A 26937-nucleotide genomic window follows, 5' to 3' on the forward strand; every position below is an offset into this window, starting at 1 on the left:
GAAATAATAAACCAAATTCTTTTATTCTTCATCAGGAGTCAAAAACTAAAGTAACCCTGCCCTAGCTGGTTTGGCTCAGTAGATAGAGCACCAGCCTGTGGACTGAGGGTCCTGGGTTCAATTCCGGTCAAGGGCACATGCCTGGTTGTGGCTGGATCCCTAGTAGGGGGCATGCAGGAGGTAGCCGATCAATTATTCTCTCTCATCATTGATGTTTCTCTCTCTCTCCCTCCCTCTCTGAAATCAATAAAAATATATTTAAAAAAAAAAACAAAAAACAAACAAAAAAGCAAAGTTAACCCCAAATGCTAAATCTCTAAGAATCCAGGTTCCATTCTTTTACATATACATACATACATATATATACATATATATTATACACACACACACACACACACACGTTATTGATTTCAGAGAGGACGGGAGATGGAGAGAGATAGAAACAACAATGAAGAGAATCATTGATCGGCTGCCTCCTACAAGCCTCCTACTGGGGATCGAGCCTGCAACCCAGGAATATGCCCTGACTGGTAATCAAACTGTGACCTCCAGGTTCATAGGTCAACGCTCAACCACTGAGCCACCGCAGTCAGGCCCAGATTCCATTCTTATCTAGGCAAAGTGCATGGTTTGTTGAGCTAAGATACAAATTACCCTTCTAGAACAAATGCCACTATTGTAGATTCTATGATGTGGGGCCACCTACTGTAAGGTATATAACATCTGCCATCAATAACCTGCCATGGCCTCTCTCTGCACCAGGAATATATAAAAAATTAAAATCAGCTTCAAATATGCCTCGAGGCTGAGAAATTAACATCTTCCTGGTTATGATCAGTGTACTCTAAATGGCTCCATGGGGTATGGCCAGCCAGGCCAGCAGAGCACCCTCCATCAGCTTGATCAGGTATTATAGGTCTTGTATAGCAAGACAGAGCACCCTTACAGCACAGAAACCTAAGGTTATTGGGGAAATTCATATTCTACCTGCAACATCTGTGGCCACCAGGATGGGGATGTCCTTTTTCTTAAAGTCTGAAATGACCTTGTTTCTTTCACTCTGATCCATGTCCCCATGAAGCAGCCCAAGATTATGATCCTCCTGTTTAAGGTTATTGGCCAGCTCCTCAGCATTGGCTTTTTTAGTAACAAACAGGAGGACACTCCCTGAAGAGGTAAACTCGACCAGACGCCGGGTAAGCCAGTTCCATTTACTAGGCCCGGAATGGAGAATTTCCACAATCTGTGTCACATCTTCATTTGCCTGAAAAGAAATGAAACAGAGGATTGTGACATTTGTGCCACAGGGCACCTGAACAAGGACCAGACATCACATTTTCTACCTGCATCTAGCAGAACCTTAAACAATCTTTCTTCTCCTGGGCCTTCCTTCAGCACAAGTCAAGTGCACTCAAAACTTAGGTCCCTTTCTCAAATCACTGCGCTCTCTATCTCCCCTAATGCGTACATGTACCAACCAACTAATCTGCTAACCGCAATATTTTTTATATGCCTACTACTCAGATTATTCTTAATAAATTAAGCTCCTTTTCTGCCCCTCCCACTCCCTGTTCCTAGTAGAATTCATCCACGGACACAGAAGGCACTCAAAAATGAAGAATGAACACTTTCAAAATGCTAACTGCACAGAACTTTAATAAACATGGCAAGCAATTTAAGGAATTCTCAAGGCAGCCTTAACTGAATTCCAAATCACAATTCAGAGAAATTTTCCACACAGGTAAGGAAAAGAACCCTTAACTCATTTTCACCAGGCTGTTCAAGTCCCCCACTCCATGCTGTGCAGACCTCCTCCCTCCATCATTTTAAATGTCAGTTCTATCCTGACTGATAGTCTTCTAGGCAAAGCTTGCTTCTTTTCCCCCCACAAATGTGTTTTGTTTGTTTTTTTAAATGGATGCACTTATTTATGCATCCATTGGTTGGTTCTTGTATGGGCGCTAGCTGGGAATCAAACCCACAACCGTGGTATATGGAGACCACGTTCTAACCAACAGGGCTTCCCTTCTCTTTGGATATTTAAATTTAAAGCAAGTTTGAAACATGCTGCCTCACCCATAAATACATAATAGTTTTCCTCTCAGTAGTGAGAAATTCGTTCCATGTCTCCATAATCTGAGAAATAACCTATTGGGGTCCCATCCAGCCCTGCTAAGGTTACCTCTCCAATATCTCCTTGCACCACTCGAATAGGGTCGATCAGAATGTCTCTGGCCAGTTTTTCAATCTTTTTCCGAAAAGTTGCACTGAATAAGAGAGCTAAAAGGTAAATTAAATTTTGTTAAAGAAACAGTATGACTTCTTTTTTGAATGACCATTAAGCTTCCTACTAACATTTAAAATATTGTTTTTAAAAAATATTCAGTTGTTAAAAAATAAGCCTACCTGAACTTTTAGTTAAAAGCAAACCAAAAAAAACTGACTCACTAAGGAAAAAAGGCTTGATCTTACTCTATTTTTATAAATTTTCTGTTAAGACAGGGTTGTCAAGTATGGTTAACAGAAATCAGATCTGCATTGTGCATTGCCTCTACCCAATAAAACTGTATAAATTGGAGCAAGTCACTCAATTCTCAGCCTTAGTATTTATCATCTATAAAAATGAGTGAATTATAACTGATGACCTCTAAGGTCCTGTGCAGCTCAGATAAACAGTCACTATCTCACCCTTTACAGTTCTCACCAGTACACACACATGATCATTTTTGCTGCCACAACTGAGTGCTTATAAAATAAATAGAGGAGCTTATTCTGAGTACAAATGTGGCTTAATAAAACTGCTGCATACATACTCTGTCTGTCAGGACGGACATGACTGGCTATGGATCGCACCTGGTACTCTGGAAGAAGTAGAAACGTAAAATTAATATTATAACTCTGCAATACAGTTTGGGATGCCTGGAAAAGTCATTTTAGTAAAAATCTTCATATGAAAGGTTATAAGAATTAAGGGGGAAAAGAAAGAAATAAGGAAACTTTAAAACTCCTAGATCTATTATTCAGTATGAAACTCAGAAAGCATTTTGTCCTCCACCCAGTTGGGGAAGGCCCAGTAGTGTTTCAATCAATAAAGATAGTTAGAGTTTTCACACAGCCAGGTTAAGTAAAGGAGGACAGGAGAGCAAAGGGCCTTGAATGACATGACATCCACCCAACTAAGAACACAGACCTTGACATCCACAATCAAAGGCATATGAATAAAAATAAAGCATAAAGCCAATATCCCCCCTATATACAAAGGCATTTTCAATTGTCCTCAACCCAATCACACCTAACATACTTTTCCTGAGAGAACTCCTAAAAATAGTTTCTAACCTTCCCCAGGAATATTTTTAGCTTCTCTCACGAAAAGAAAAAATAAAAAAAATTGCTAAGTCCAGACATGGGAAAAACTAGTATCATGAGATCAGGGACAGAAGACACTGGTATTCAGAGCATACCAAATCCCATGTCAAACATTCGATCTGCTTCATCAAATACAAGGTAAGAGACTCTCTGAAGATTGGTAGCTTTCTTCTTCACATGATCAATCAGCCGGCCCTATGAGAACCAGAAAATGAATAGTAAATATAATTAAAGGCATTTACAACAACTTTCTAGAGGTGTGTTCCTGGCAAAAGTATTAACCCTTTGCACTCGCTTGCTTTTTTCATACGAGCTGCTACCGATGCTAACCGTGTCGAGTCACACTCGACATCCGAGTGCAAAAGGTTAATATGTCTTAGACTATATCAGACCCTGGTCTGACAGCCTTGACAAAGCCTTAAAAAACCCCAGAAATTTTGAAAACTCCATTAGATTCTTCCTTTACATTGTGATTTAAATTGTAGGAAAATGGCCAGAATAATTTTTGTGAGGCATTCTGAAATGACCTAATTTAAAACCTTGCTGATGGGCTTTAATGTTTAGACTACTCTTCTAGACAGCCTGACTATACTTTGAATGTCTTTCTGATTCTTGATACTCTCAGTGACCTCATCCATTTTCTAGGAGAACTTAAGAAAATATTTTAAATTAAGGGGAATTTGTAGCTATTAATATATAGATAAGAGAATCTTATAGGACTATTTTAGTCAATTAATCAAAATTAAACCAAAGCCATAGCATGTCACTCACCAGAGTGTTCTCTACCCTGCCCTACCACATTTTAGGGTGAAGTCCCTCTAATAACTAACCACTTTTCCATACAAAGAGAGGTCGAGAAGCCATTAAATCCAAGACATACTTACTGGAGTACACACAACAATCTCTGCCCCTTCCTGAAGGGCCTTGGCCTGCTCCCACATGCTTCCCCCTCCATACACGGCCACTGATCGAAGATTATATGCTTTCCCAAACCGCTTACATTCTGCATGGATCTAAAAAGTTGTGGACATAATGACACATTAACAAACTCTGACAAAAACCTTTGTCACAACAAAAAAGGGAGTTATACAAAACACACACGATACAATGTCAGAAAATAAAATGCTAGAAAATACTTAAAACAATTCTCATAGCATTTTTTAAAATCTTAAAAAGTTTTTCAAAGAAAAGTGTGTATTTGGTTATATAGAAAGTATCCTATCCTATATAATAAAAGCCTAATATGCAAATCAACCAAACAATGGAATGACTGGTCACTATGACATGCACTGACCACCAGGGGGTAGATGCTCAATGCAGCAGCTGCCTCCAGCCTGCAGGCCCTAGGCCAGCCAAGGCGGGTGCCAGCAGGGGCCCCCCAATCTCCCCACCAGTCGCCCCACAGATCAGCCCTGATCCCTGGCCAGGTCTAGGGACCCTACCCGTGCACGATTTCATGCACCAAGCCCCTAGTATAACAATATTTTCCAAAAGTTTCCTGGTAGCTCAATGTAAATGTATTTAATGCCACTCTCTTGTACATTTACAAATGGTTAAAATGGGAAATTTGATGTGTATTTTATCACAATTGAAAAAGAAGTTTCCTGGTAATTTTACCCACTTGACTGGTTGGTCCCTTGCTAGTTCACATTTGCAAGGAGGCATTCCATACAAAGCACATACCTGCTGGCAAAGCTCCCTCGTAGGACACACAATCACTGCAATTGGTCCATCACCTGGTTCCAGTTCCTTCTGGTCCATTATATGAATCAGCATGGGCCAGATAAAGGCAGCAGTTTTTCCACTGCCTGTTTTGGCAATACCAATCATGTCTCTTCCACTTAATGCCACAGGCACACCCTAGAGAAAAAGAAAGTATATCCACTTTCAACCTTCTATTGTGAAGATGTTCTGAAGGAAATACTAGGGAAGGAGTATATGACTATTAATGACATTCATTTTCACTGGAACAGAATTATCCTGGGCTATGCATACTAACTATGGAATAACAAAAAATGCATGGCATTCCCCTAACTTCTTGATTTGAAAGAAATATTTATCATTCTCTTCATGTGGATCAGCCACGATTTACAAAATATGAATGACTTCATTTTGCTTAAAATATAGAAATAAAAAAAATTGTAATTTATAAGTAGGTTACTAAAATTTTTAAGATCTTGTCCCCTTAAGAAGGTACAGATTGCCCTATCCACATACATAAAATTCTCAATTTTGGTGTAGGAATGAATAAATCCCATATATAAATGTGAAATAGATGAGAATTTTCAGGTCACAGCCAAAGGGATCCTAGTCACTGACAGTACTAAATTTGTCCACACAGAAATCTTTATTTTTTATTTTATGCTCAACCGAGGACATGCTTGGAGGTGGGGGTATAGAAATATTGATGTGAGAGAAAAACACCGATCAGTTGCCTTCTGTACACACCCTGACCTTGAGGTGGGGGGGGGGGGGGGGGAGGGGGGGGGGAGGGATTGAACCCGCAAGCTGGTTATGTGTTCTGACTGGGAATCGAACTGGCAACCTTTTGGTTCACAGAATGACACTCAACCAGAAATCTTTGGCCAGGCCACATATAAATCTTTTTTATTATACTCTTGTATTTCATGTATATCTTCCCTCTTCTCCCCTTATTTAAAGCAAAGGTTGAAGATGAAGCTACAGAGGGAATATATGGATACATTCGACCCATGTCAATTCAGTTCTGCACTAATCAGTGTTGTGTTGTTGTTTTTTAATTGATTTGAGGGAGAGGGAGAGGAAGAGGGAGAAACATCAGGATTTGAACCCACAACCTGAGTATGTGCCCTGATGGGGAATCAAACCTGCCACCTTTTGATGTATAAGACGATGCTCCAACCAACTGAGCCACACTGGCCAGGGCTGCACTAACTAGTGTTTTATTGATTTGACTTGTTTGTAAAATAAAACACAGTCATTGACTATCATTCTACTTCATTTTCCCTTCAGTATGCTTTACTTACCTGGCACTGTATTGGAGTGGGCTGTGTGTATTCAGATTTCCGAATCTGGTGCATAAGTTGTTCATCAAACCCAAAATGAGCAAAACTGCTTCCTGGTCTAGGAGGTGCAGCACCAGAGACCTAGAGGTAAAGACAATTCCCAGGAATGATTTGTACTTCAAAATCAATAGCACTGCAAGTTCAACAATATTTACCAGTACCTAGCATTTAGCTCGAATATAACGTGAAAATATAAGTCTGTAGCCAAAATCATATGCTGTTCAAAAAGGTAAGAAAATAACAGATCTAAAAACTTATATTAAAAAACACCAGGATAAATATTCCTGAGATAACTGTCATATGATTTAAAATGATTAAGTGCCTAGACATCTCTTTAATAAAAATTTTCTGTTAAGAAATTAAAAAATAATTGTTCAATTCATTGAAAAAGGTCATTTTATTTTTTTACCATTTTGCGTAACTATTAGCCAGATGGTAGAAAACAATAAAACTTGCTCTTAAAATAAAATAAAGAGTGCAAATGAGCTCTAAATATGGTATGCCCTTGTAACCCACTGGTTACAAAGATATCCGCCATTTCCATTTTTAGTCATGCTTGAAGAGTTAATGCTCCACTCGGTGATGGTCCAGACATTGTCAAGCACTATACTGTACCCAGGTAAAGAATGAAGCTTATAATTTCCATGTTGATTCCAAAGTGATAACCTTTCAATGCTTCCTTTAGTGATGCTATCTATTTCTACTCAGGATTTTGTGTAAAAGGTTTTTGTTGTGTTTTTTTTTGTTTTTTTTTGGGGGGGTGTAATTTTGGCAAACAGACACACATATATACACTCTCAGAAAACAGAAGTTCAAACATCACATAACAACTGGTAAGGCATAGGCCAGAAAGCTGTCCACACCAGAGTAGATATCACCGTATTATCTGTGTGTGTTTCACTTTACTAACATCGAGCAGCACCCTATACAACGTGGCCAATGTATAACCTAAACTTTTTGGGTGGGCAATTTAAACTATTGTTGTAAAATTAGTGCATTCATATTTTTAAAAGGTGTTAATGTCTTCTAATTGAAAAAACAACTGTGCTGTAATTTGAGAAGCAAGTGTATATTAATTTTGAGATATTCTGACTTTAGTATTGATCACATCTACTGGTCTTGTCTTCTCTTCTGAAGATGGTGACTCCTACCCTTCGTCTCTAGCCCACCAAACACAGTTCTCAAAACAGTGTATTTGCTGGAGAAATACTTGCTGATTAATTTTAAGCGTGCGATGACATATTGTTCCATACAACATACAGAGCTGACTGAACGCATTTAGCATTCATGTGTGTCACATGCAAGAAGAATACAATCCTATCCTCAAAGAGCTGGAAGACTAATACAATAAAAACAAGACACATGAGCCCAAGGGATATAGTTATTACTCTACCAAAGACAGTTCAGAGACCATTAGAAAAGAAATTCAAGATTAAGAATATCTAGCTTAATGGTTGAACTTACCCGAAGATTGAGCTTATGCCGAAGATCTATTAACTGCTGTGGGGTGAGGTTTGTTATCTCTTCATGCTCATTGTAAAAATTTTTTTCAAATGGTGGATAGTCAATCTGCAGGTCCAATTATTCAAAGTTAGTCTAGAATTCAAGAGTCAATCCTGTGAGTTTGACTTTAATGCAAAATAACCTTTTACAAATATTACAAAGTAAAGCCAAAACCAGACAGAGAACAAAGGAATTCACTTATTCATGACAAACATCCCCAAAGTACAGCTAATCCCATTTTCAAAATAAACACCAACCTGCTTTCTAAAGAGACTCTTAAGAACACATTTCAGCTCTAGCCAGTTTGGCTCAGTAGATAGAGCATTGGCCTGCAGACTGAAGGGTCCCAGGTTCAATTCCGGTCAAGGGCACATACCTGGATTGTGGGCTCGATCCCCAGGAGGGGGCGTGCAGGAGGCAGCCGATCAATGATTCCCATCATTGATGTTTCTCTCTCCCTCTCCCTTCCTCTCTGAAATCAATAAAAGTATTTTTAAAAAATACACTTCAGGGGAGTGAAGGGTGGAGGCAGAATGAAGGGGGTGTCAAAGGGGGGGGGGAGGGGACATATGTAATATTTTGAACAATAAAGATAAAATAAAAAATATTTTAACAACTTTGATGAAGACTAAGGAATTTACAATGCCAAAGGCTTCAGATTTTAAAAGAAAATAGCCCACCCTATAACATTTAAATGTTTTAGAGTAAGCTGTTCACTCACTTAGCTCTAAGCATTTAAAAATATTTCTAATATTTCCTTTGGGGACAGATCTGTGTGTAGAGGAAGTTCTATTCTTTTTAACAACATGGAACTGTTTACATAACTTTTAAAAAAGGAATGACCAAGCATTTCCAATTCCAAGGAGGGAAGAAGTAATTTCTGCTACTCTTCATAGCTTACTGTACTAATAATACAAAACAGAAGCAAACCACCACATACGAATTTGGTTAAATGATTTTCTTTTTGACAACATGGTATGTCTACAATAAACTTATTTAAGGAGAATCTAAGTCTTTACTAAGTGTTCAAAAATTTCATAATTCTGGATAAAGCCTAATTATCTTTCTATAGCACTATCAACAAAAAGTTTTACAGTTTGACTTTTAGGCAGGAACTTTTGTTATAAGCCCCACAATGCTGCTGCACATAATGGAGTCTTTACCGATTTCCTTTAGTTCTCTTTATCAGAATGGAAGCTCCATGAAAGCAAGAATTTTTATTTTGTTCACAAATATTATATATAAACATGTCAATTTTTATATTAATAAAGAAACAGAATGAGAAGAAAGCTACTTTTAAGTAGAAAGGATATTCTTCCCTTACTTCTGGTCTCTCCTGACAGACTACCCATTACATAAGAACAACTGGGAATACCCCAGGATGATGAAGTTTGAGCACTTTGTCAAAGATTTTTATTAGACGATTATTTCAAGTACTTGTATGTTTTTCCTTACTGGATTTTCACTCTTTATCACGGATACTTCTTCCTAGATCAGGTTCAAATATTTCGTTTCATCTGTCACATGTAAAATACGAAGGCATTTTGTGATAGCATTTAGGCAAAAGGAAACATTTAGAAAATTGACTAGACCAGTGGTTCTCAAACTTTTTAGCCTCAGGTACCCTTTACACTTAACAAAAACACAACGACTTTTCATTTATGTGGGTTATATCTATTGATATGTACTGTGTTAAAATTAAAACAAAAAATTTTAAAATTTATTAATTAATTTAAAAAATAACAACAGCCCGACCAGCATGGCTCAGTGGTTGAGCATTGACAGTTTGATTCCTGGTCAAGGCACATGCCCAGGTTGTGGGCTCGATACCCAGTGTAAGGGGTGCAGGAGGTAGCTGATCAATGATTCTCTCTCATCACTGATATTTCTCTCTCTCTCTTCCTTTCTGAAATCAATAAAAATATATTTTTAAAAATTTATAATAAACCATTATACTTTAACATAAATGCTTTAACAAAAATAACTTTGACAATATTGTTTTACATTTTTAGAAATCTCTTTAATCTCTGACAAAAGAAAATGGTTCCTACTACATGTAAATTGTTGTGATATGTTGCTTTCAGCCCAGGAAAAAATCTGGCCCCTCAGAGATATGTGGTTGGAAAAGGAATTAAGTATTTATTAACAGCCCTTTCAGATTCTTGTGGATTTTTTACTCTTCTTCAATTCTATACTAAAACTTGACAAGAGGTCATTTCTTACAGGTTATTTTCACTGCGTAATCTGAAACCATATCATGAACTTTTTACATTCTGTTACATTATAACCAATGAATCTATCATATACTTTGAATGGGAGTCTTTATTCATGCATGATTTTGTAACGTCATGCACTGGCCATTTTGAAAACACTGGTTTACTGAGGTAGTATGCAGGTGATTCAAATGGTAAAATTTCATTATATACAGATATTTTTAAAATCACAGTTATTACCATCGATTTCATTACAATAGACTTTACATATAAAAAAGCTGACAAGCTCACTGTGATGAATATGTTTCCAAAATTCTAAGTTTTGTTTGAAAGTTTTAAGCTTCTGTCCTTGGCAATAAACACTTTTAATTGTTTTCCTTAAAGTGCCATTCATTTTCTCAAGTGAAAACAATATTCCATGAGAAAAACAGCTAGTTCAGCTCACAACTCAAACACCTAAAAGCTTTATTCTTTTAATATATTTTTATTGATTTCAGATAGGGAGAGGGAGAGAGAGGTAGAAACATCAATGATAAGAGATAATCATTAATAGGCTGCCTTCTGTATGCCCCCCCCACTGAGGCTCAAGCCTGCAACGTAGGCATGTCCTGACCGGGAATCGAACCGTGGCCTCTTGGTTCATAGGTTGATGCTCAACCACTGAGCCACGCCAGCTGGGCTGTTTCAAAGATATTCTTAAGTGAAGATGGCTTTTTTTTTTTTTAACTGTGATAGTCTAGCAAGAAAGAATATATTGACTACAAGAACAGTTGGTACCACTGTCTTTTTTAATCCTCACCCAAAGATATTTTTTCCATTGATTTTTTAGAAAGAGTGGAAGGGATAAGGTGGGGAAGAGTGAGAGGAGAGAACCATTGACGTGAAAGAGACCAGGGCTGGAGATTGAGCCTGCAACAGAGATATGTGCCCTCGACCAGGAATCAAACCTGCGACCCTTCAGTCCACGGGTCGACACTAACCATTGAGCAAATCAGCCAGGGCTAAAGTTACCACTGTTGATTCATGCTAAGCTATTAGCAGTTTTATCTACCATTGATTTTAAACACTGATGCAAATGCTGACCCAGTAAACAAAAAGCAAAAATCTTAGCATTATGAAAATTCTTTGACTCTGTAGAATCCCTGAAAAGATCGTTCCAGGAATCCTTGGACCACACTTGAGAACCATTATTCTAGATCTAGAATCACTAGGGTATCGAAGATCTAGTCTGATATTTAACCTCAATGAAATACTGATTTTTTTCCAAGTGAATTTACTGATATCCTCATTTCCTTTTCCTGATTTAAGGAACCTGTAATTCCTGGTACCCCTTTGAAAGAACAGTCTCTTATCTGCTCCAGATCTGTGAGAAATAGTAAAGGTTTGCAGCAATTAAAAAATAAATGCAGGCCTAAGGGTCCATTTTGAAGGGAATATGGTTGGTTAAGTGATGGTCTAGAACAGCGGTCGCCAACCTTTCGGACCTCACAGACCACCAGTACAATTTATTGAAAAAAATTCTTCACATATAATCGAATGTGAACAAGCAATTCAGCTGTACCTTTGACAACATAAAGCCTCAATCACTCAGTCACTTTTTATTTCAACCACTTAGCAGAGCTGGCAAGATCCCAAAGAACAAATATTCTTATGACATAAGGAGTATAAATCAGGAGTACTCAGATATTGAGTACTCATATATTTTTAACACTGAAGAAACTAAACTGTATTGGCTTGAAACAAGAATCAAATTCATCAAAAAACATCATACCTCTGAATGATCAATGGGAGGAAGAGGATCAATGATTTTTTTGGAAGGTGCAATTGGATTTCCATCACTATCATATTCCAAATTATCTTCCTCTTCCTCTTGAACCACACCAGCAGTTGGGTTCTCTGCCATGTACCGAAAATAAGCTTCCTGCAGGAAAGCACAAGAACATAATCATACCAAGTACAACAGGGAACATTTCTGCTCCTGTAATTAGTGCACACAGTGTACCAGATGATTGCAGTTTAAATACCTACCAAGTAAGAAGACTCTTACTAGCAATGATTCCTTTAACACTAGCAGTACTTGGAGGGACAATCAGAAGAAATGAGTGAAACAGTTAGTTAGTACTACAAAATGATTTAACTTAACAGAAGACTTACAAATCTGTCTGTTTCACAGCGTTTCTGGGGTGGGGTGTCTACCTACCCTGCCCAGAGCTGTGGAACACATGCTGTGCCTTTACCAATCCAAGTTTAGAAGTTGACACTGATTAGAAGGGTCATAAACCTGGAAAGGGCTACTGCTCACTTTGGTTCCCTTCTCACCATCCCATAACTGACCAATGAGAAAAAAAAATACTAAAGGACAGTCATTAATGTTCCATCTTGAAATATAAAAATCACAAACAGAACCCCTAGAAAGAGGTAGGGGTTGGATGTTGCTAGAGGCCTCAGTGGATCCCACGCTATTCTACTTCTTGATTTATGAGAATACACATCAGTTTAGATTATAAAAAATCAAGCTGAATAAAGCTCATATTTGTTTTTGATGTCATAGTTGATCAAAAGTTCCATCTTCAACATGGATGAAAGCCATGTTAATCTTTGTATTACCAATTGGTCACACATGTAGAAAAGGAGCAAGTCAAATGACATTCCCTGCTGAGTATCAGGAATGGCCATTTCAGTGAAGGCAAGCTCTAGCTTGTCCCCAGTGTAGACTTTGTGGGGTAAACATAAAAGATAGAAATCTGCATAGGAACTCACTTGGTCATCTTCCTCTTCAATGTCATCTCGAATACCCCTGGAAAAACAAGCGGAGAAACAAACTTCCCTGCAAATGTTCCACATACCCAGCTCCATACTTATAGCAGATTAGTGTTGAATTCCATACAGCACAGGAATTCTCAACACTAATAACAACAAAGCAGCAATAAGCACAAACTATCCATCCATCATATATGTGTAATTTCACTCTATATGCTGCAGTTTGCATTTCTTTTGAATGGGGTGCTAGGGTACCCCTAGAAACGCCAATTACTAGCAAGGTATAAAGAGTAAAAAACTTCTGAAGATATATAGAAGGACCCTAGCCTTGTCAATCACATACAACAAACACCAAGCAATTGTGAAAAGCATTTTATATTTTAAAAAAATCCTGCTTTTGGTACACTAAAATAGGTCCCAATTTTCTTAATGTCCCCTAGCTCTAGAGTAACTGCATTCAGCTATAGAATAATTGGGGACAGAGAAAAAAATTAAATCAACTCTTGGTAAGTTTGAGACTAAAACTCCTAAGCAGTTCACCTAGAGAAGGGGACAAAGGCCCCTTTGCTGACTCTATCAGGAGCTTTAGAAAGTGTGGTTGCTTAGGTCCCACAACCATCTCTTTCCAATCAAACGTTCTGCCTAATCTAGAGCACTTACTATTCCCAAGGCAAGCTACACCACCAGTGTAGGCTTACTGAAAGAGGATGCAACACACAGTAAGCACCAAAGAGAGGGCTGAACCTCCATATGGCACAGGAACCTTGGAGAGGGCCTGAAGCACAAATTACCAAGCAGAGGGAGAAGTCCAACCATGCCTACTTTTGTCTGGTAGCAAAAACTTTAAGAGGAGTGTATTCAGCAAGGGATAGAGGAGAACTCATTTTCCCAGAAAATAATGTATTTCAAGTTCTGACTCATTGCTAAAGCATGGTGTAACTCCTTAAATAAATTAGATTGTTATTTATTAATAATATACATAGTTTTAAAATGGCATAATCACCATTACTTCTCATAATCAATCCTATAGGCATTAACCTGTTTTTTATTAATTATGGAACAAAACTCAGAACAATGAACCCAAACTTTAGTAATTATGCTCTCTTAACTTCAACTGTAACTCATTCTTGAGTTTACTAAAAACAAAACAAAAAACCAACAAAAAAATGAACAAAAACTACAAAACATCAAATACCATTTTACCAAAAAAATGCTTTCTAGTTACTGCAAATTTAAAGACCTTTGTAATCTCTACTATCTGCAGAAATGTTATTCAAGATACAGGGCTAACTTCAAGTTAAGAATTGATGTATTTTAATTTTTCCTCTATAAATTTTGGGAGATATAGGTGTTGCAATACTTTATTTTTATATAATCTTTGTGAGGGAGAAGAAAACAACTTACTTTACGTTTTTCTTTTCCTTGTCCTTTTCTTCAAGCCTCTTCATGTCTCTTGCTGCCTGATCCTAATGAAACAAAAGGATGTATACAATCATAGCAACTAAAAAAGGAAATTTCTTTACAAAGAATTTTTAGATTCTAACAAATGCCATCATACTTTTAGCTATGCATTTTGACAATTGCATTTGGATGCAAACTACATCTTGACAATTTTCCAGAGAAATACCCAAATGTTCTAAAACCTTGTCTATACATGATGTGCGTGACTTTTACCTGCAATTTGTAGCATGCATAGAAAAATTAGTAAAAATGCTTGGTCCTTTTCTTTTTAAAGTTAATGAACTAATTGTGGCTGTAAAAGACCTTAAGCTTAGGCAAATCAGGCTTTCTCAAGGTGCAGCATAAGAAAATTTGCTTCTCATTATCATTGGGGCTAGTAAAAAATGCAGATTTCTGGATCTGTCTAAGGAAAGGTTGCTGTCAATCCAAGTTTAGAATTTGATACTGATTAGAAGGGTCACAATTTTGTCCCCAGTGGACTTTTGGTGATGTCTATAGACATTTCTGATCATCCAACTTGGGGGCAAGAGGGGGAGTGAAGGAGAGGTTGTTAGTAATATCTAGTGGATAAAGGCCACAGATGCTGCTAAACATCCAACAATACACAGAACAGTCACTACAACAAAGAATGATTGAGCCCCAATAGTCCTGGGGTTCAACCCCCTGCTCCAGAATCCTTGTGTGCATGCATGTAGTTTTCCCATTTTCCACAGGCACATTCTTATACAAAGAAAATTAATAATCACTGATCTAAATTAATTCTTTGTTTTATGTGTGAATATCAAGGTTAGAAAAATTAAATTTTCCCAAGGTTAAACACATTCTGCACAAGTTTCTTATTATAAAGCAACATGAATTTTTCTGACTTCTTTCATTTAAAAAATGCCAGGGTATTAAACCTGGCATCCTATTTAATCAAGTTGTCCTGGCAAAGAGAAATTATTTTTAAAAGAAATATTATACACAATCTACTTTTCAAGGGATTGAGCCACATATAAGATACACAGGGTGGGGCAAAAGTAGGTTTACAGTTGTGAGCACGTGAAACATAGTTTATTCTTGTATTATTATTAGTTATTGCATTATTTTCCATTGTATTTAAGGCTATAATTAAAGTGAAGATGACATAAACAATGTAACATAAGAAATGGCTGGCAAACACTTATAGAACATATTTGTTAAGCCTACATAAATCCTTTTTTGAAACACTGGCTAAAAATAAATCCTCACATGACTGAGAAGAGAAAAACAAAAATAAATCATACCTCACAAAATAAAATAAAATCCTCATCTTGAGTTCAATCACTAGAAAAATTTATACTGAAGATCAGTATACTTTGGCAACAACATTTTCTCCAAGATCAAGATTTAATCTCCAAATTGCTTCAACTACTTGAAATGCCAAGCAAGAGAATCTAGGCCATGCTTGGATACTCCCACTTAAAAAGGGTGATGGCAGCTTGCACTACCAAAAATCAAATTTAAACCTAGAAAATAAAAAGCTGATTTTTCTTCTAATTCATCACTAAGGATATCTCAAGAAATTATGAGAAATAAACCCCTTTGAGAAATGTCCATATCTGAAGATTATATATATATATATATATATATATATATATATACACACACACACACACACACACATATATATATATATATACATCTCAAATATGACAAACCATTATTGCCTTTATTTCTAGAGAGAATCATTTAATATATTTACTAACTTGCTACCATGATGCAAAAGCACATGTATGTTCTGAATAGTTTTGGTAGGTGTTAGAGGCTTTTTATTATACTTTTGTATATGTTTAAGTTTTTTCTTAATAATAAGTAAATAAATAATAAATAAAAAGAAAAATCAGAAATGGGGGGGGGGGGAGGACAAAAGGCAAAATCGTAAGAGCCAAGTAAGAATAATTTTATGGAGTAGCCAGAAGTTTCAATTTCTACAGGGAAGTCATGAATGTTGATGATAATGTTGGTAGTAAGAAATACTAAACATTAAAAGTAGAGAATACAAATTTGTGATTTTAGCAAGTTCCTTAAATGTAACTGCCTTAAATATGTATTTAATAAACTATAGCTTGAATGAGATAATGTTCATTCCATTTAAGAATATACCAAGAATTATTAAAACAAAACACACACAAAAATGTTGAGCTACTATGTTCAAGGTTTACCGGGCAAGCGGAAGTATATTTAAGAAATTAAGAGTATAAGAGCAAAATTCTTTCCCAAAAAAGCCAGAAAACAAATTCTGAATGAGGACTAAAGCATTAGATTACTTTGGGCTATTTCTAATTGCTGAGCATTTTAACAAAACAGAGTTGATACTTGCTTCCACTTCAGCCATGAATGCCTCCAAGGGATCATCATCGCTGTCAGAATCTGCTGGCTTGGAATGGAATTGCTGCCGGGTAGGGGAGTTTTCAGCAGGAATATAAGGTAAATCAACATTGCTAGAGTCTTCTTCCTCATCTTCAAAGTATCTGAAAATTAAGATGTGTGACTGGTAAAGTGAATGTTTAGTTTGGGTCAGTGAATCTTTCATTTAACAGAAATTTTTATTATGATACACTAGAGGCCCGGTGCATGAAAATTCATGCACTGGAGGGGGGGTCCCTCAGCCCAGCCTGCCCCCTCTCATAGTCCAGGAGTCCTCAGGGGCAGGAAGCAACCTGGCGATCAGGGGAAGGCGACGTCTCCATCACACCTCTGCTGCTGCCACTGCCGGCAGCGCAAGCCTCGGCCGGCCCTGGTTACCTACGCCTCAGGCCGGCCCTGGGCGGCTGGGAGGCTGAGGGGACTGGGGGACTCCAGAGGCAGGCGCACCTTTGCCATGCGCCTGCTGCCCCGGCAGGGCTGAGGGGACTGGGAGTCGCCATCTGAGGGTCACAATTAGCATATCCCCTCCTTATTGGCAGTGGGCACTGCCATCTTTGCGATGGTGATGGTCAATTAGCATAGTCCCTCTTTATTACATAGGACTAGAGGCCCGTTGCACGATACTCGTGCAAGAATAGGCCTTCCTTCCCCTGGCTTCGCTCCTGGCTGCCTGCAAGTCCTCGCTCCCAGTCAGAGCACTGCTCCTGTAGCTCTTCCCCCCCCGCCCAATAGCAGGCACCCCACCCCTCCTGGCCGCTCTGCGCCTGCATATGCAAATTAATCTGCCATATCTGTTGGGTTAATTTGCATGCTCACTCCTGATTGGCTGTGAGCATAGTGGAGGTACGGTCAATTTACATGTTTGACTATTATTAGGTAAGATGTTACTATTAAGAGATTTAAACTACACAAGTCAAATTAGAGACCTTCAGGCTTTGGCTAAAGACTTCAGTACTACTTAATAATGACAAAAGGCACAGCAGATTCTCATTTCAATAGTGTCTGTTCAAATTAATTTCCAATTGTTAAGTTTTCAGTAGAAATTTAGTATATTATTGTTGAATAGATACAGCAAATATTAAATAATGTATGCTATGGAAAAATTACTTTCAAATGAAATATTAAAAACCTTTAAAATTTTATTCTTATAATCCTTTAAAATGTTTTAGAGACATATTCATAAGAAGTTCCATCAGAAGTTCTGGGCTATTTTCTGAGGACCAAGAGAAAACTTCTAGAATTAAAAATAAATCCTCAATCCGAAATCATTCATCATATTACTTAAGTATTTCTCCCTCAAAGTCTGGAGAAAATATCACTTTATCACTAACAAAAATCCCAGAAAAGAATACAGCTCTTTATAAACTAAACCAAAGCAAAAACATTATTTATGCCTTACCTCAAAATTAAACAAAACAGTAATATAACCAAATATTTAATAAATAAATTTAAATATAGTCTGATTATAAATATCATAAATATGGGGATAAACCAAGATGGCGGCAGAGGTAAACACCCGAACTTGCTGCCTCGCACAACCACTTCAAAACTACAACTAAAAAAACAAAACGAACATCACCCAAAACCACAGGAAGGCTGGCTAAGTGGAAATTCTACAACTAGAAGGAAAAAGCACACTGAGACTCAGAGGAGATGCGGAAGTAAAGTGCAGAGGTACAGAGAGGGCTGGCAACTGAGTACGAGGCTGGCTTTTTCAATCCGCAGGGAGACACAAGCTCCCGACTGCTCTGAAGTCGTCCCGGGCAAGACTCTGGGGACCCAGACTCATACGGGGAGAAACTGGACTGTCTGGCAGCGGGCCAACCTCGAGGACGGCTTTCTCTCAGAGGTGCTTGCAGCGATTACCATGAGACACTGAGACCTGGGGGCCTCTTAGGGCAGGGCTAATGGGAAGCCATTGCTGTTTGCTCCGCCCTGAGACTCCGCCCAACCCCAGCTGTGCGCAGAGGCTTTTGCAAATGAATGGCCTGGTCCTTTGAAATCTAAACTTACCTAACAAACTGCAGCTAAGTCAGAAAGACCCAGAACACCCAAAAGAAGGCCCAAGGCCCCACAGCGGCTTGCATTGCTTCATAGCTGGGCCTCATCTGGGTACCTCAAAAACCCAAACAAAGAAGAGGAATCTGCAGATCTCTCTGTAGCTCCTGCTGGGTGGTCTCAGGCAGAGGCTAAATTAGCACCTCCTTGGAGATCCAAGAGCCAGTGTATCCAGGGGTCAGAGTAGGACCATCCAGATTACAACTCCTCAGATCCATAAGGGACACACTCAGGGGGCAGACTCAGTGAGCACCAAAGCCCCACTGAAGCAAGTCTTGCCTCATAAGAGTGTCTCCAGCACAGAAGTTCTCGCATCGTAGATACATCTGATCCTCCAATTGGCCTGGAGGTCAATTCCTCTCAGTGATACCAACAACAATCAAGGCTTAACTACAACAAGACTGTGCACACAGCCCACAAAGGGGTGCACCAAGAGTGTCCACCTCAGGTAACTGGGGAGGCTGAGCCACTTGGGCCCTATAGGACACCTAGCACACAAAGCCACTCTATTAACACAGGGAATCAGCCAAAATGCGGAAACAAAGAAACAGGTCACAAATGAAAGAAATGGAGGATATAGAGTTCAAAACCATGGTTATAAGGTTTTTCAAGAAGTTTCTAGAAAAGGCCAATAAATTTAGTGAGACCCTTGAGGATATGAAAAAGGACCAACTAGAAATTAAGCATACACTGACTGAAATAAAGAATAATATACAGAGATCCAACAGCAGACTACAGGATCGCAAAAATCAAGTCAAAGATTTGAAATACAAATAAGCAAAAACACCCAACCAGAAAAGCAAAAAGAAAAAAGAATCCAAAAATATGAAGATAGTGTAAGGAGCCTCTGGAACAACTTCAAGTGTACCAACATCAGAATTATGGGGGGTGCCAGAAGAAGAGAGAGCAAGATAATGAAAACCTATTTGAAGAAATAATGACAGAAAACTTCCCCCACCTGGTGAAAGAAATAGACTTACAAGTCCAGGAAGCGCACAGAACCCCAAACAAAAGGAATCCAAAGAGGACCACACCAAGACACATCATAATTAAAATGCCAAGAGCAAAAGACAAAGAGAGAATCTTGAAAGCAGCAAGAGAAAAACAGTTAGTTACCTACAAGGGAGCACCCATACAATTGTCAGCTGATTTCTCAACAGAAACTATGCAGGCCAGATGGGAGTGGCAAGAAATAGTCAAAGTGATGAACAGCAAGAACCTACAACCAAGATTACCCAGCAAAGCTATCATTCAGAATTGAATGTCAGATAAAGAGCTTCACAGATAAGAAAAAACTAAAGGAGTTCATCACCGCCAAACCAGTATTACATGAAATGCTGAAAGGTATTCTTTAAGAAGAGGAAGAAGCCAAAACCGGTTTGGCTCAGTGGACAGAGCGTCGGTCTGCGGACTGAAGGGTCCCAGGTTTGATTCCGGTCAAGGGCATGTACATTGGTTGCGGGCACATCCCCGGTTGGGGGTGTGCAGGAGGCAGCTGGTCGATGTTTCTCTCTCATCGATGTTTCTAGCTCTCTATCCCTCTCCCTTCCTCTCTGTAAAAAATCAATAAAATATATTTTTTTTAAAAAAGAAGAGAAAGAAGAAGAAAAAGGTAAAGATAAAAATTATGAACAACAAATCCCACTCCTGGGAATATATCCAAAGAAACTAGAAACACCAATCAGAAAGGATATATGCACCCCCATGTTCATAGCAGCACAATTTACAATAGCTAAGATTTGGAAACAGCCTAGGTGCCCGTCAGCAGATGACTGGATCAGAAAACTGTGGTACATCTACACAATGGAATACTATGCTGCCATAAAAAAGAAGGAATTCTCATCATTTGCAGCAACCTGGATGGAATTGGAGAATATTATACTAAGTGAAATAAGCCAGTCAATGAAAGAAAAATACCACATGATCTCACTCATTTATGGATAATAAAGAACATTATAAACTGATGAACAAAAAGAGAGTTACAGAGACATTAAAGCAACAAACAGACTTTCAAATTACAGGGGGAAAGTTAGGGAGAGGGGGGGTAGATAAGAAATCAAAAGAAGGACTTGTATGCATGCATATAAGCATAAACAATGGATGCAAAACTCTGGGGGGTGAGGGCATGTGTGGGTGGGGGGTGGGGGGGTAATGGTAAGATATGTACACATATAATACCTCAATAAAAAAAAAAAAAGAAACAACCTCAAAAAAAAAATTATGAACAACAAATACATATCTATCAAGTGAATCTAAAAATCAAGTGAATAAAAAATCTGATGAACAGAATAATCTGGTGAATAGAATAGAATCAGGGGAATAGGAAGGGAGTGGACTGACAATCCTGGTGGGGGGGGGGAGTTGTGTGAGGGGGGCGGGAAGAGACTGGACAAAAATTGTACACCTATAGATGAGGACAGTGTGTGTGTGGGGGGTAAGGGCAGAAGGTGGGGTGGGAATGGGGTAGAGGGGAGCTATGGGGGGGGGAGGAGGAAAGAGGAACAACTGTAATAATCTGAACAATTAAGATTTAACAAAATACCAAAAAAGAAAGAAAAAATCACCTTTACTATTTAAAAATATAAATACCATAAATATAATTATAAATTTAAATAGCTGCAGCTTAAAATTTTAAAGCACTTCAAGTCTTTATAAAAATTATTTTAAAAGCTTTTATGTGCTACACACACACACGCATATTCATTTATATACATTTCATTTAACTAATGAAAAAGTATCCCTGAACTGGTAAACTGCTCTCTAGAATAATGATTAACTTTGCTGAACTTTAAACACTTACTTCTATATTGAATTCCTGAATAACATAGCAGCAGCATGTACTTTAAAAACTCTGTTCTTGAGAAGTATTTTCATTAAAAAAAAAAAAGCAAACAAAAAACCTCAAGCAGTGTCACTCAACCAGGTAAGAAATTAAAGAGATTTCTTTAGACTCGGGAAAAACAGAAATTATAACCTATAGGAATTAGAACTCAAACCCCATCTTTTTATAATAATTACATTATTAGAGTTAAAAAAAGATAACTGCTAAATATGTTTCCTGAGAACTGTGGGCAAAAATCTGTGATTGTTTTCTACCACTATTAAGATCTTTTTTCTTTAATTTAAATTCTTTATTGTTTAAAGTATTATATAAAACTATTAAGATCTTAAAACATAACAGTTTTAAGAACTTGGATGTTGAGGCAAACTGTGTCCCATCCCTAAGTTCTGACAATGGCCTGTGTTTACAAAACAATTTATATGATGTCAATAAAAGACTTCAGTAAAGAACATAAAAAAAACAACAACACACCACGTGAATTATTTAAAATCTCTTCAGCCGTATTTAGGTCTCAATGGCCTCAAATCTTTTTTGGAACAAGTAAAGGTACAAGTAAGCACACAAGTATTATATTCCTTACAAATGAGTAAACTCCACAATTTAACTTATTATCAACAATTCAGTGAGATAATTTAAGAAGTTATTTTTATTCTGGAAAGAAAGTGTTTCTTTGCCTCAATTTCTGTTAATGGAATGAATTATCTCAAAGCCCAACCTTTGCTAAATTTATCAGAAGTTACCACTTACGCATTTTCTTCATCAAAATTGGCCCGTTTAGATCCAATTTTATAGAAAGAAGGGAGCTGTGGTGGAGCAGACTTCCCAAATCCTGAAGAAGAGCTGGTTGCCCCAAAGGCACTGTGGGACTGTTGTGGGAGTTTTGGTTCTTCCTTCTTTCCAGCACTAATGGCAAAACCTCCAAAGCCAAATCCCCTTTTAGTGCCAGGGCCACCTTTATTCCAGTTCATGGTGTCAATAATTGATCTGTTAGGAACAAGATACATTGATAGAAATTTAACTTTATAAAATAAATAGCCATTGATTTTATGTCTCTCCCAACCTCTACCTACAATTTCATTCTCAACTTTTGCCTCTCAATTAACTTTAACTTTATACTTCAGATATGCAGCATGCTAACTTCAATGAAATGGTCACGTTTTCTAAAACACTGAAGTAATTTTTATTTTATTGAACTCTCGATCTAAATGGGAATGCAGCATTTAATATCATCCCCTTTAAAAGGATTTGATTGCTAATTTAATATTTGTTAAGCTGCAAAAATACTCCTAAGACAATGAATATTTTGGAAGATCAGATGTGTGTTATGCAATTGAAAAGACTTAAGCTCTTAAATTTTATTCTCAAGAAGTTTACAGTCTACCAGGAAAACAGACAAAAAGAAAAACACACAAAAGCCACAAAAACAATCTACAACTACAATATAATGTAATGCTTTCTATAACAGAGACTGAGGTGCTATCAGCAATACTGTCCCAAAATTAACGATTTTCCTCTGGTAATGACATCTTGAAGATTCAAAGAATCAAAATTTTAAAAAATAGTTATTTGTAGAAATTACCTATGTTGTTATCTCTGAAGGGTACTTATGAACCATGCGTTTATTTAGCAAATGCACACTAGAACACTAACTAGGAAGAAACCCCTGTTGACTTATGTGTTGTTAATTCTATGGTCAAGGGTTCCAAAGAAATTTCCTGAGCTTCAACTCAACCAATTTAAAAACAGTATTTTACAGCATCTTATTAGTCTTGGCTCCAAAAAACCATTTTTATATACAGGTTACCTAAGTTTTGTAGAAAAGCAGGAAGCTCAGAACGCATAAAGGAACAAAATTTACAACTACCTGAAATTTCCTCTCCCAGATATGTAACTTTGTTGATATCTTTTGCTATGTATTCTACACAATTTTTTTGTTGTTGTTGCTAATCCTCACCCCAGGATAGTTTTTTCAGTGACTTTTAGAGAGAGTGAAAGGGAGGGGGAAAGACACAGAAAGAGAAACATCTATATAAGACACATTGATTGGTTGCCTCCAGCACCCGCCGGGCATCTAAGGAATGCAACTAAGGTATGTGCCCTCGACAAGAATCAAACTCAGGACCCTTCAGGTCAAAGGCCAATGCTCTATCCACTGAGCCAAACCGGCTAGAGCTCTCCACTATTTTTTAAGTTGTATACACACACACAATTTGAAACAAAATAAAACCATAGTGTACATATTATTTTAGTTACTGATTTGTTCACCTAATGATACACTATGAACATCTTTGATTATCAATAAATATATTTATCTACTATTTTATAATGTTGTGAAACGTATCATATAGCTATATCTTTGAGCACACCCTGAATTATTTCCTTAGGATCATTTTTTAAAATGCAATTGCTTAGTCAAAGGAAAAATGCATTCTAATTTAAAAATTTTTTAATTATAACTTAAATTTATGGAAAAGTGTCCATTACACCTTAAGTCAAATAAAAAGGGCATAGAACAAGGTGGACGATATGATTCAACATAATTCAATGTAAAAGCATGTGTAACATATCCAGAGATAGCTGGAGGGCTGTTAATCAAAATGTTAATGGCAGTTATTTGATTTTTACTTTCATCTTTGTATTAATGTTTACAACTAATAATAAAAATTAAAATGTTTATAATGGGCTCTGAAGCAAATGTAGAAAGAGTTCCAAAAATGGCTCTTTATGATTGACATTGTTAAGGAGCAAGAATAACATGCTCTACTTTTCTGCTTCTCTTCCCCTCCCCCATATATCTTAGGTTTTGTTAGAATTTATAGCACTTAGTTCAGTTTTAGTATTAAATCTGATTTATGCTATGTCAATCTTCAACCTTAGGCCACCCTTAGGTTCACAGACGGGTCTAAGTTTGATTCCTGGTTCTGGGTGCATGGTGGTGGTGTGTGTGTATGGGGGGAAAGGGGTAACAATCCATTTTTCTCTCTCTGGAATCAGTGAAAAACATATTCTGAGGTAATATTTTTGGAAAAGGAAAATAAGAGCTGATTATATATAATTTTGGTAAAAACTAAAATATAAACTGCACTCCTCCATGAATTATACTGTTATCAAAATACAATCTAAGTCTGATCTTTTCACTCCTCTGCTCAAAACCCTCAGATGGTTCCCATCTCCAGCAAAGCAAAAGTGAAATCCTCAATAGCCTAAAGGTCCTGGTAGTTCTGCTCCCTTCCCCAATTCTTTTCTTTTTCTTCCCTGAGCTTATCTCCTACCACTCCCTCCTTTGCTCACAGTGCTACAGCACATTGGGTCCTCTTCCAGGCCTTTAACTTGCTGCTAACCTCTGCCTAGAACATTCCTTTCCCCACACTGGCTGGGCTCACACTCCCTCACCTGCTTTCAATCTGCTTAAATATTAGGTTATCTGTATCCCTGACCACCCTACTTCAAAATGCAACACCTTCCCATCTTTCATCCCAGCTGTATTTTTTCCTAAGGCACTAATAATATTCTAATTTACAGTATAATTTATAGATCTATTTACTCTTTCCTCCACTAGAAAGTAAGTTTCATGAGGGCCGGTGAAGGGGGGGAGGGGACATCAGACCCTAAAACAGTGCTAAGGAATAGGCACATAGTAGGCATCAATAAGAATATTTCTTAAATGAATGAATTGCAAATGAGGCCATATTAATGCCCCTTCTCGGTACAGGAAAACACAATATACTTTTTTTTTTCACCACTGAGAGTCTGAAAATTAATTTTTGTATGAAACACTTATTGCTCACCTCCTATGTGCCAGAACTGGGCTTGGCTCTGAAAAGTTACAGTGACTAAGAAATAATCTCTGCCTTGTAGGCACTCCGGGGTGTATACAGGGGGGAGAAGAGATACAGAAACATCATTGCAAAAAACAACATTCAAGGAAGCCAAAGGAAACTGGAGCCTAAAGGAGTAAGGGGCAAAAGGGGAATGCTTCACCAAGGTGACAAGGAAGCTATCATATCCCCCAAACTCTCGACTAGTAGGTAAGTTTCTCTTCACATTATTGGTACGTATGCTTGCAGCTCCACATAAATTATTTACTCACATCAAGTAGGCCGCAAAAAAGTTTGCGTGACGATGGCGATGCTAATCACTATCTGCTCAAGGATGCACAAACATCACCCACTTTGTCATTTACTGTCTTCCTATTTTGGCAACTTTTGCCGCTAGGGTCCCCCCCGATTTGGAGACTTGCACCCGCCAACTGCTGCCGCCTAGGGTCAGGATCCTCCCGGTGGCCATCCCAGCCTCGGAGCTCGGCAACTTGGAAATCTCTTCCGTAGTCGAGGGGGCGGGCGCTGCCTCCGGAAAGCCGCCAACTGGGCCTCCGTAAGAGTGGCGGGGAGAAGCGGGAGCCGTGGGAGGGCGACCTGGCTCGGAAGGACCCCTCCAGGCCTCAGCCCCGCACTCCCGCCCCTCCCCGTCTTCCCAGGGGCTCCGCCGACTCTTTGTTAACTGAGGCCGCGGTTCCCTGGCTTTTGCTAGGCCCCGCAGTTGCCTCCAGTGCGACCAAGGGGTCGCGGCCCCGCGTCCAGACCCACCTCGCACAAAACTGCAGCGGTAGCGGCAGCAACTACTACCGCCGACGCGGAATCTCACGTCCCGAAGTACGCGCGGTCCGGGCCGCGTCCCGCCGCGCTCCTCCTTCTCCGCCCCTTTCGCCGCCGCCACTCGACCCGTTGCTGACTGGGGGAGGGGAACACACGCCTGACATGCGCAAAGCAGAGGGCGGGCCGAAGGGCGGGGCCTGGGTCTGCGATTCCCGGAAAGCGCCGCGGGCTCCTGGCCGTAATGCTCCAGAATGCCTTGCAGACCTCTCAGACCGTTCGACCGGGCTCTGCTGCTGGGTCAGGGGTGTCCATAGCCTGTAGAGGAAATGGGCCTACGAGGGGAGAAAGAGTAGCAATGACGAGGACCCGCTCCAAAATCCCAAGAAATGGGGCTTGGGCGGAAACCGCATATACACAAAATTGTCGATCCCCCCTAAACGCTGGTCTTTCGCAAATACAACCTGGGCAACATTTCTCCGCGTGCCTCATGCCGCGTGGTTCCATAGAGCATGGCCACCTTTAGCTTCCGGAGCACCACTTCAGTGTGATGACAACTGGACTGAATCCCAGCGGAGAGGGAAGGGATTGGCGTGAGCAGTTCCGGCCCAGGAGCCGAGATTATGTAATTTTCCCAGCAGCCCCACCTCACCTCGGCTGGGCGTAGGTGGGTGAGGTCTCGCGCGGTCCCGGAAGCTGCGTCCCGCCCC

The 26937-nt window shown here is 38.7% G+C and overlaps 1 protein-coding gene across 4 annotated transcripts in view; it reads right to left on the reverse strand.

The window, feature by feature from the left end:
• Window positions 1-26851, reverse strand: part of DDX42 (DEAD-box helicase 42) — a 31885-nt gene extending 5034 nt beyond the window's left edge. The window contains exons 1-15 of one of the 4 annotated variants that reach the window (XM_079796971.1): window positions 26692-26848; window positions 26222-26562; window positions 22383-22619; window positions 16689-16839; window positions 14291-14352; window positions 12887-12923; window positions 11898-12047; window positions 7875-7979; window positions 6372-6491; window positions 5050-5226; window positions 4251-4379; window positions 3462-3561; window positions 2814-2861; window positions 2183-2280; window positions 988-1264 (exon numbers count right to left, since the gene is read on the reverse strand). In XM_079796971.1, coding sequence (XP_079653097.1) covers window positions 988-1264; window positions 2183-2280; window positions 2814-2861; window positions 3462-3561; window positions 4251-4379; window positions 5050-5226; window positions 6372-6491; window positions 7875-7979; window positions 11898-12047; window positions 12887-12923; window positions 14291-14352; window positions 16689-16839; window positions 22383-22603 — 1675 coding nt within the window. In that variant the 5' untranslated portion in view covers window positions 22604-22619; window positions 26222-26562; window positions 26692-26848. Of the gene's footprint in view, window positions 1-987; window positions 1265-2182; window positions 2281-2813; window positions 2862-3461; window positions 3562-4250; window positions 4380-5049; window positions 5227-6371; window positions 6492-7874; window positions 7980-11897; window positions 12048-12886; window positions 12924-14290; window positions 14353-16684; window positions 16840-22382; window positions 22620-26221 lie in introns of those variants that run through there. The other 3 variants (XM_079796970.1, XM_079796972.1, XM_079796973.1) reach the window with 3 other exon arrangements.
• Between the last annotated feature and the right edge of the window lie 86 nt (window positions 26852-26937).

The sequence above is a fragment of the Cnephaeus nilssonii genome, assembly GCF_951640355.1.
Source record: "Cnephaeus nilssonii genome assembly, chromosome: 19".
Lineage (NCBI taxonomy): Eukaryota > Metazoa > Chordata > Mammalia > Chiroptera > Vespertilionidae > Cnephaeus > Cnephaeus nilssonii.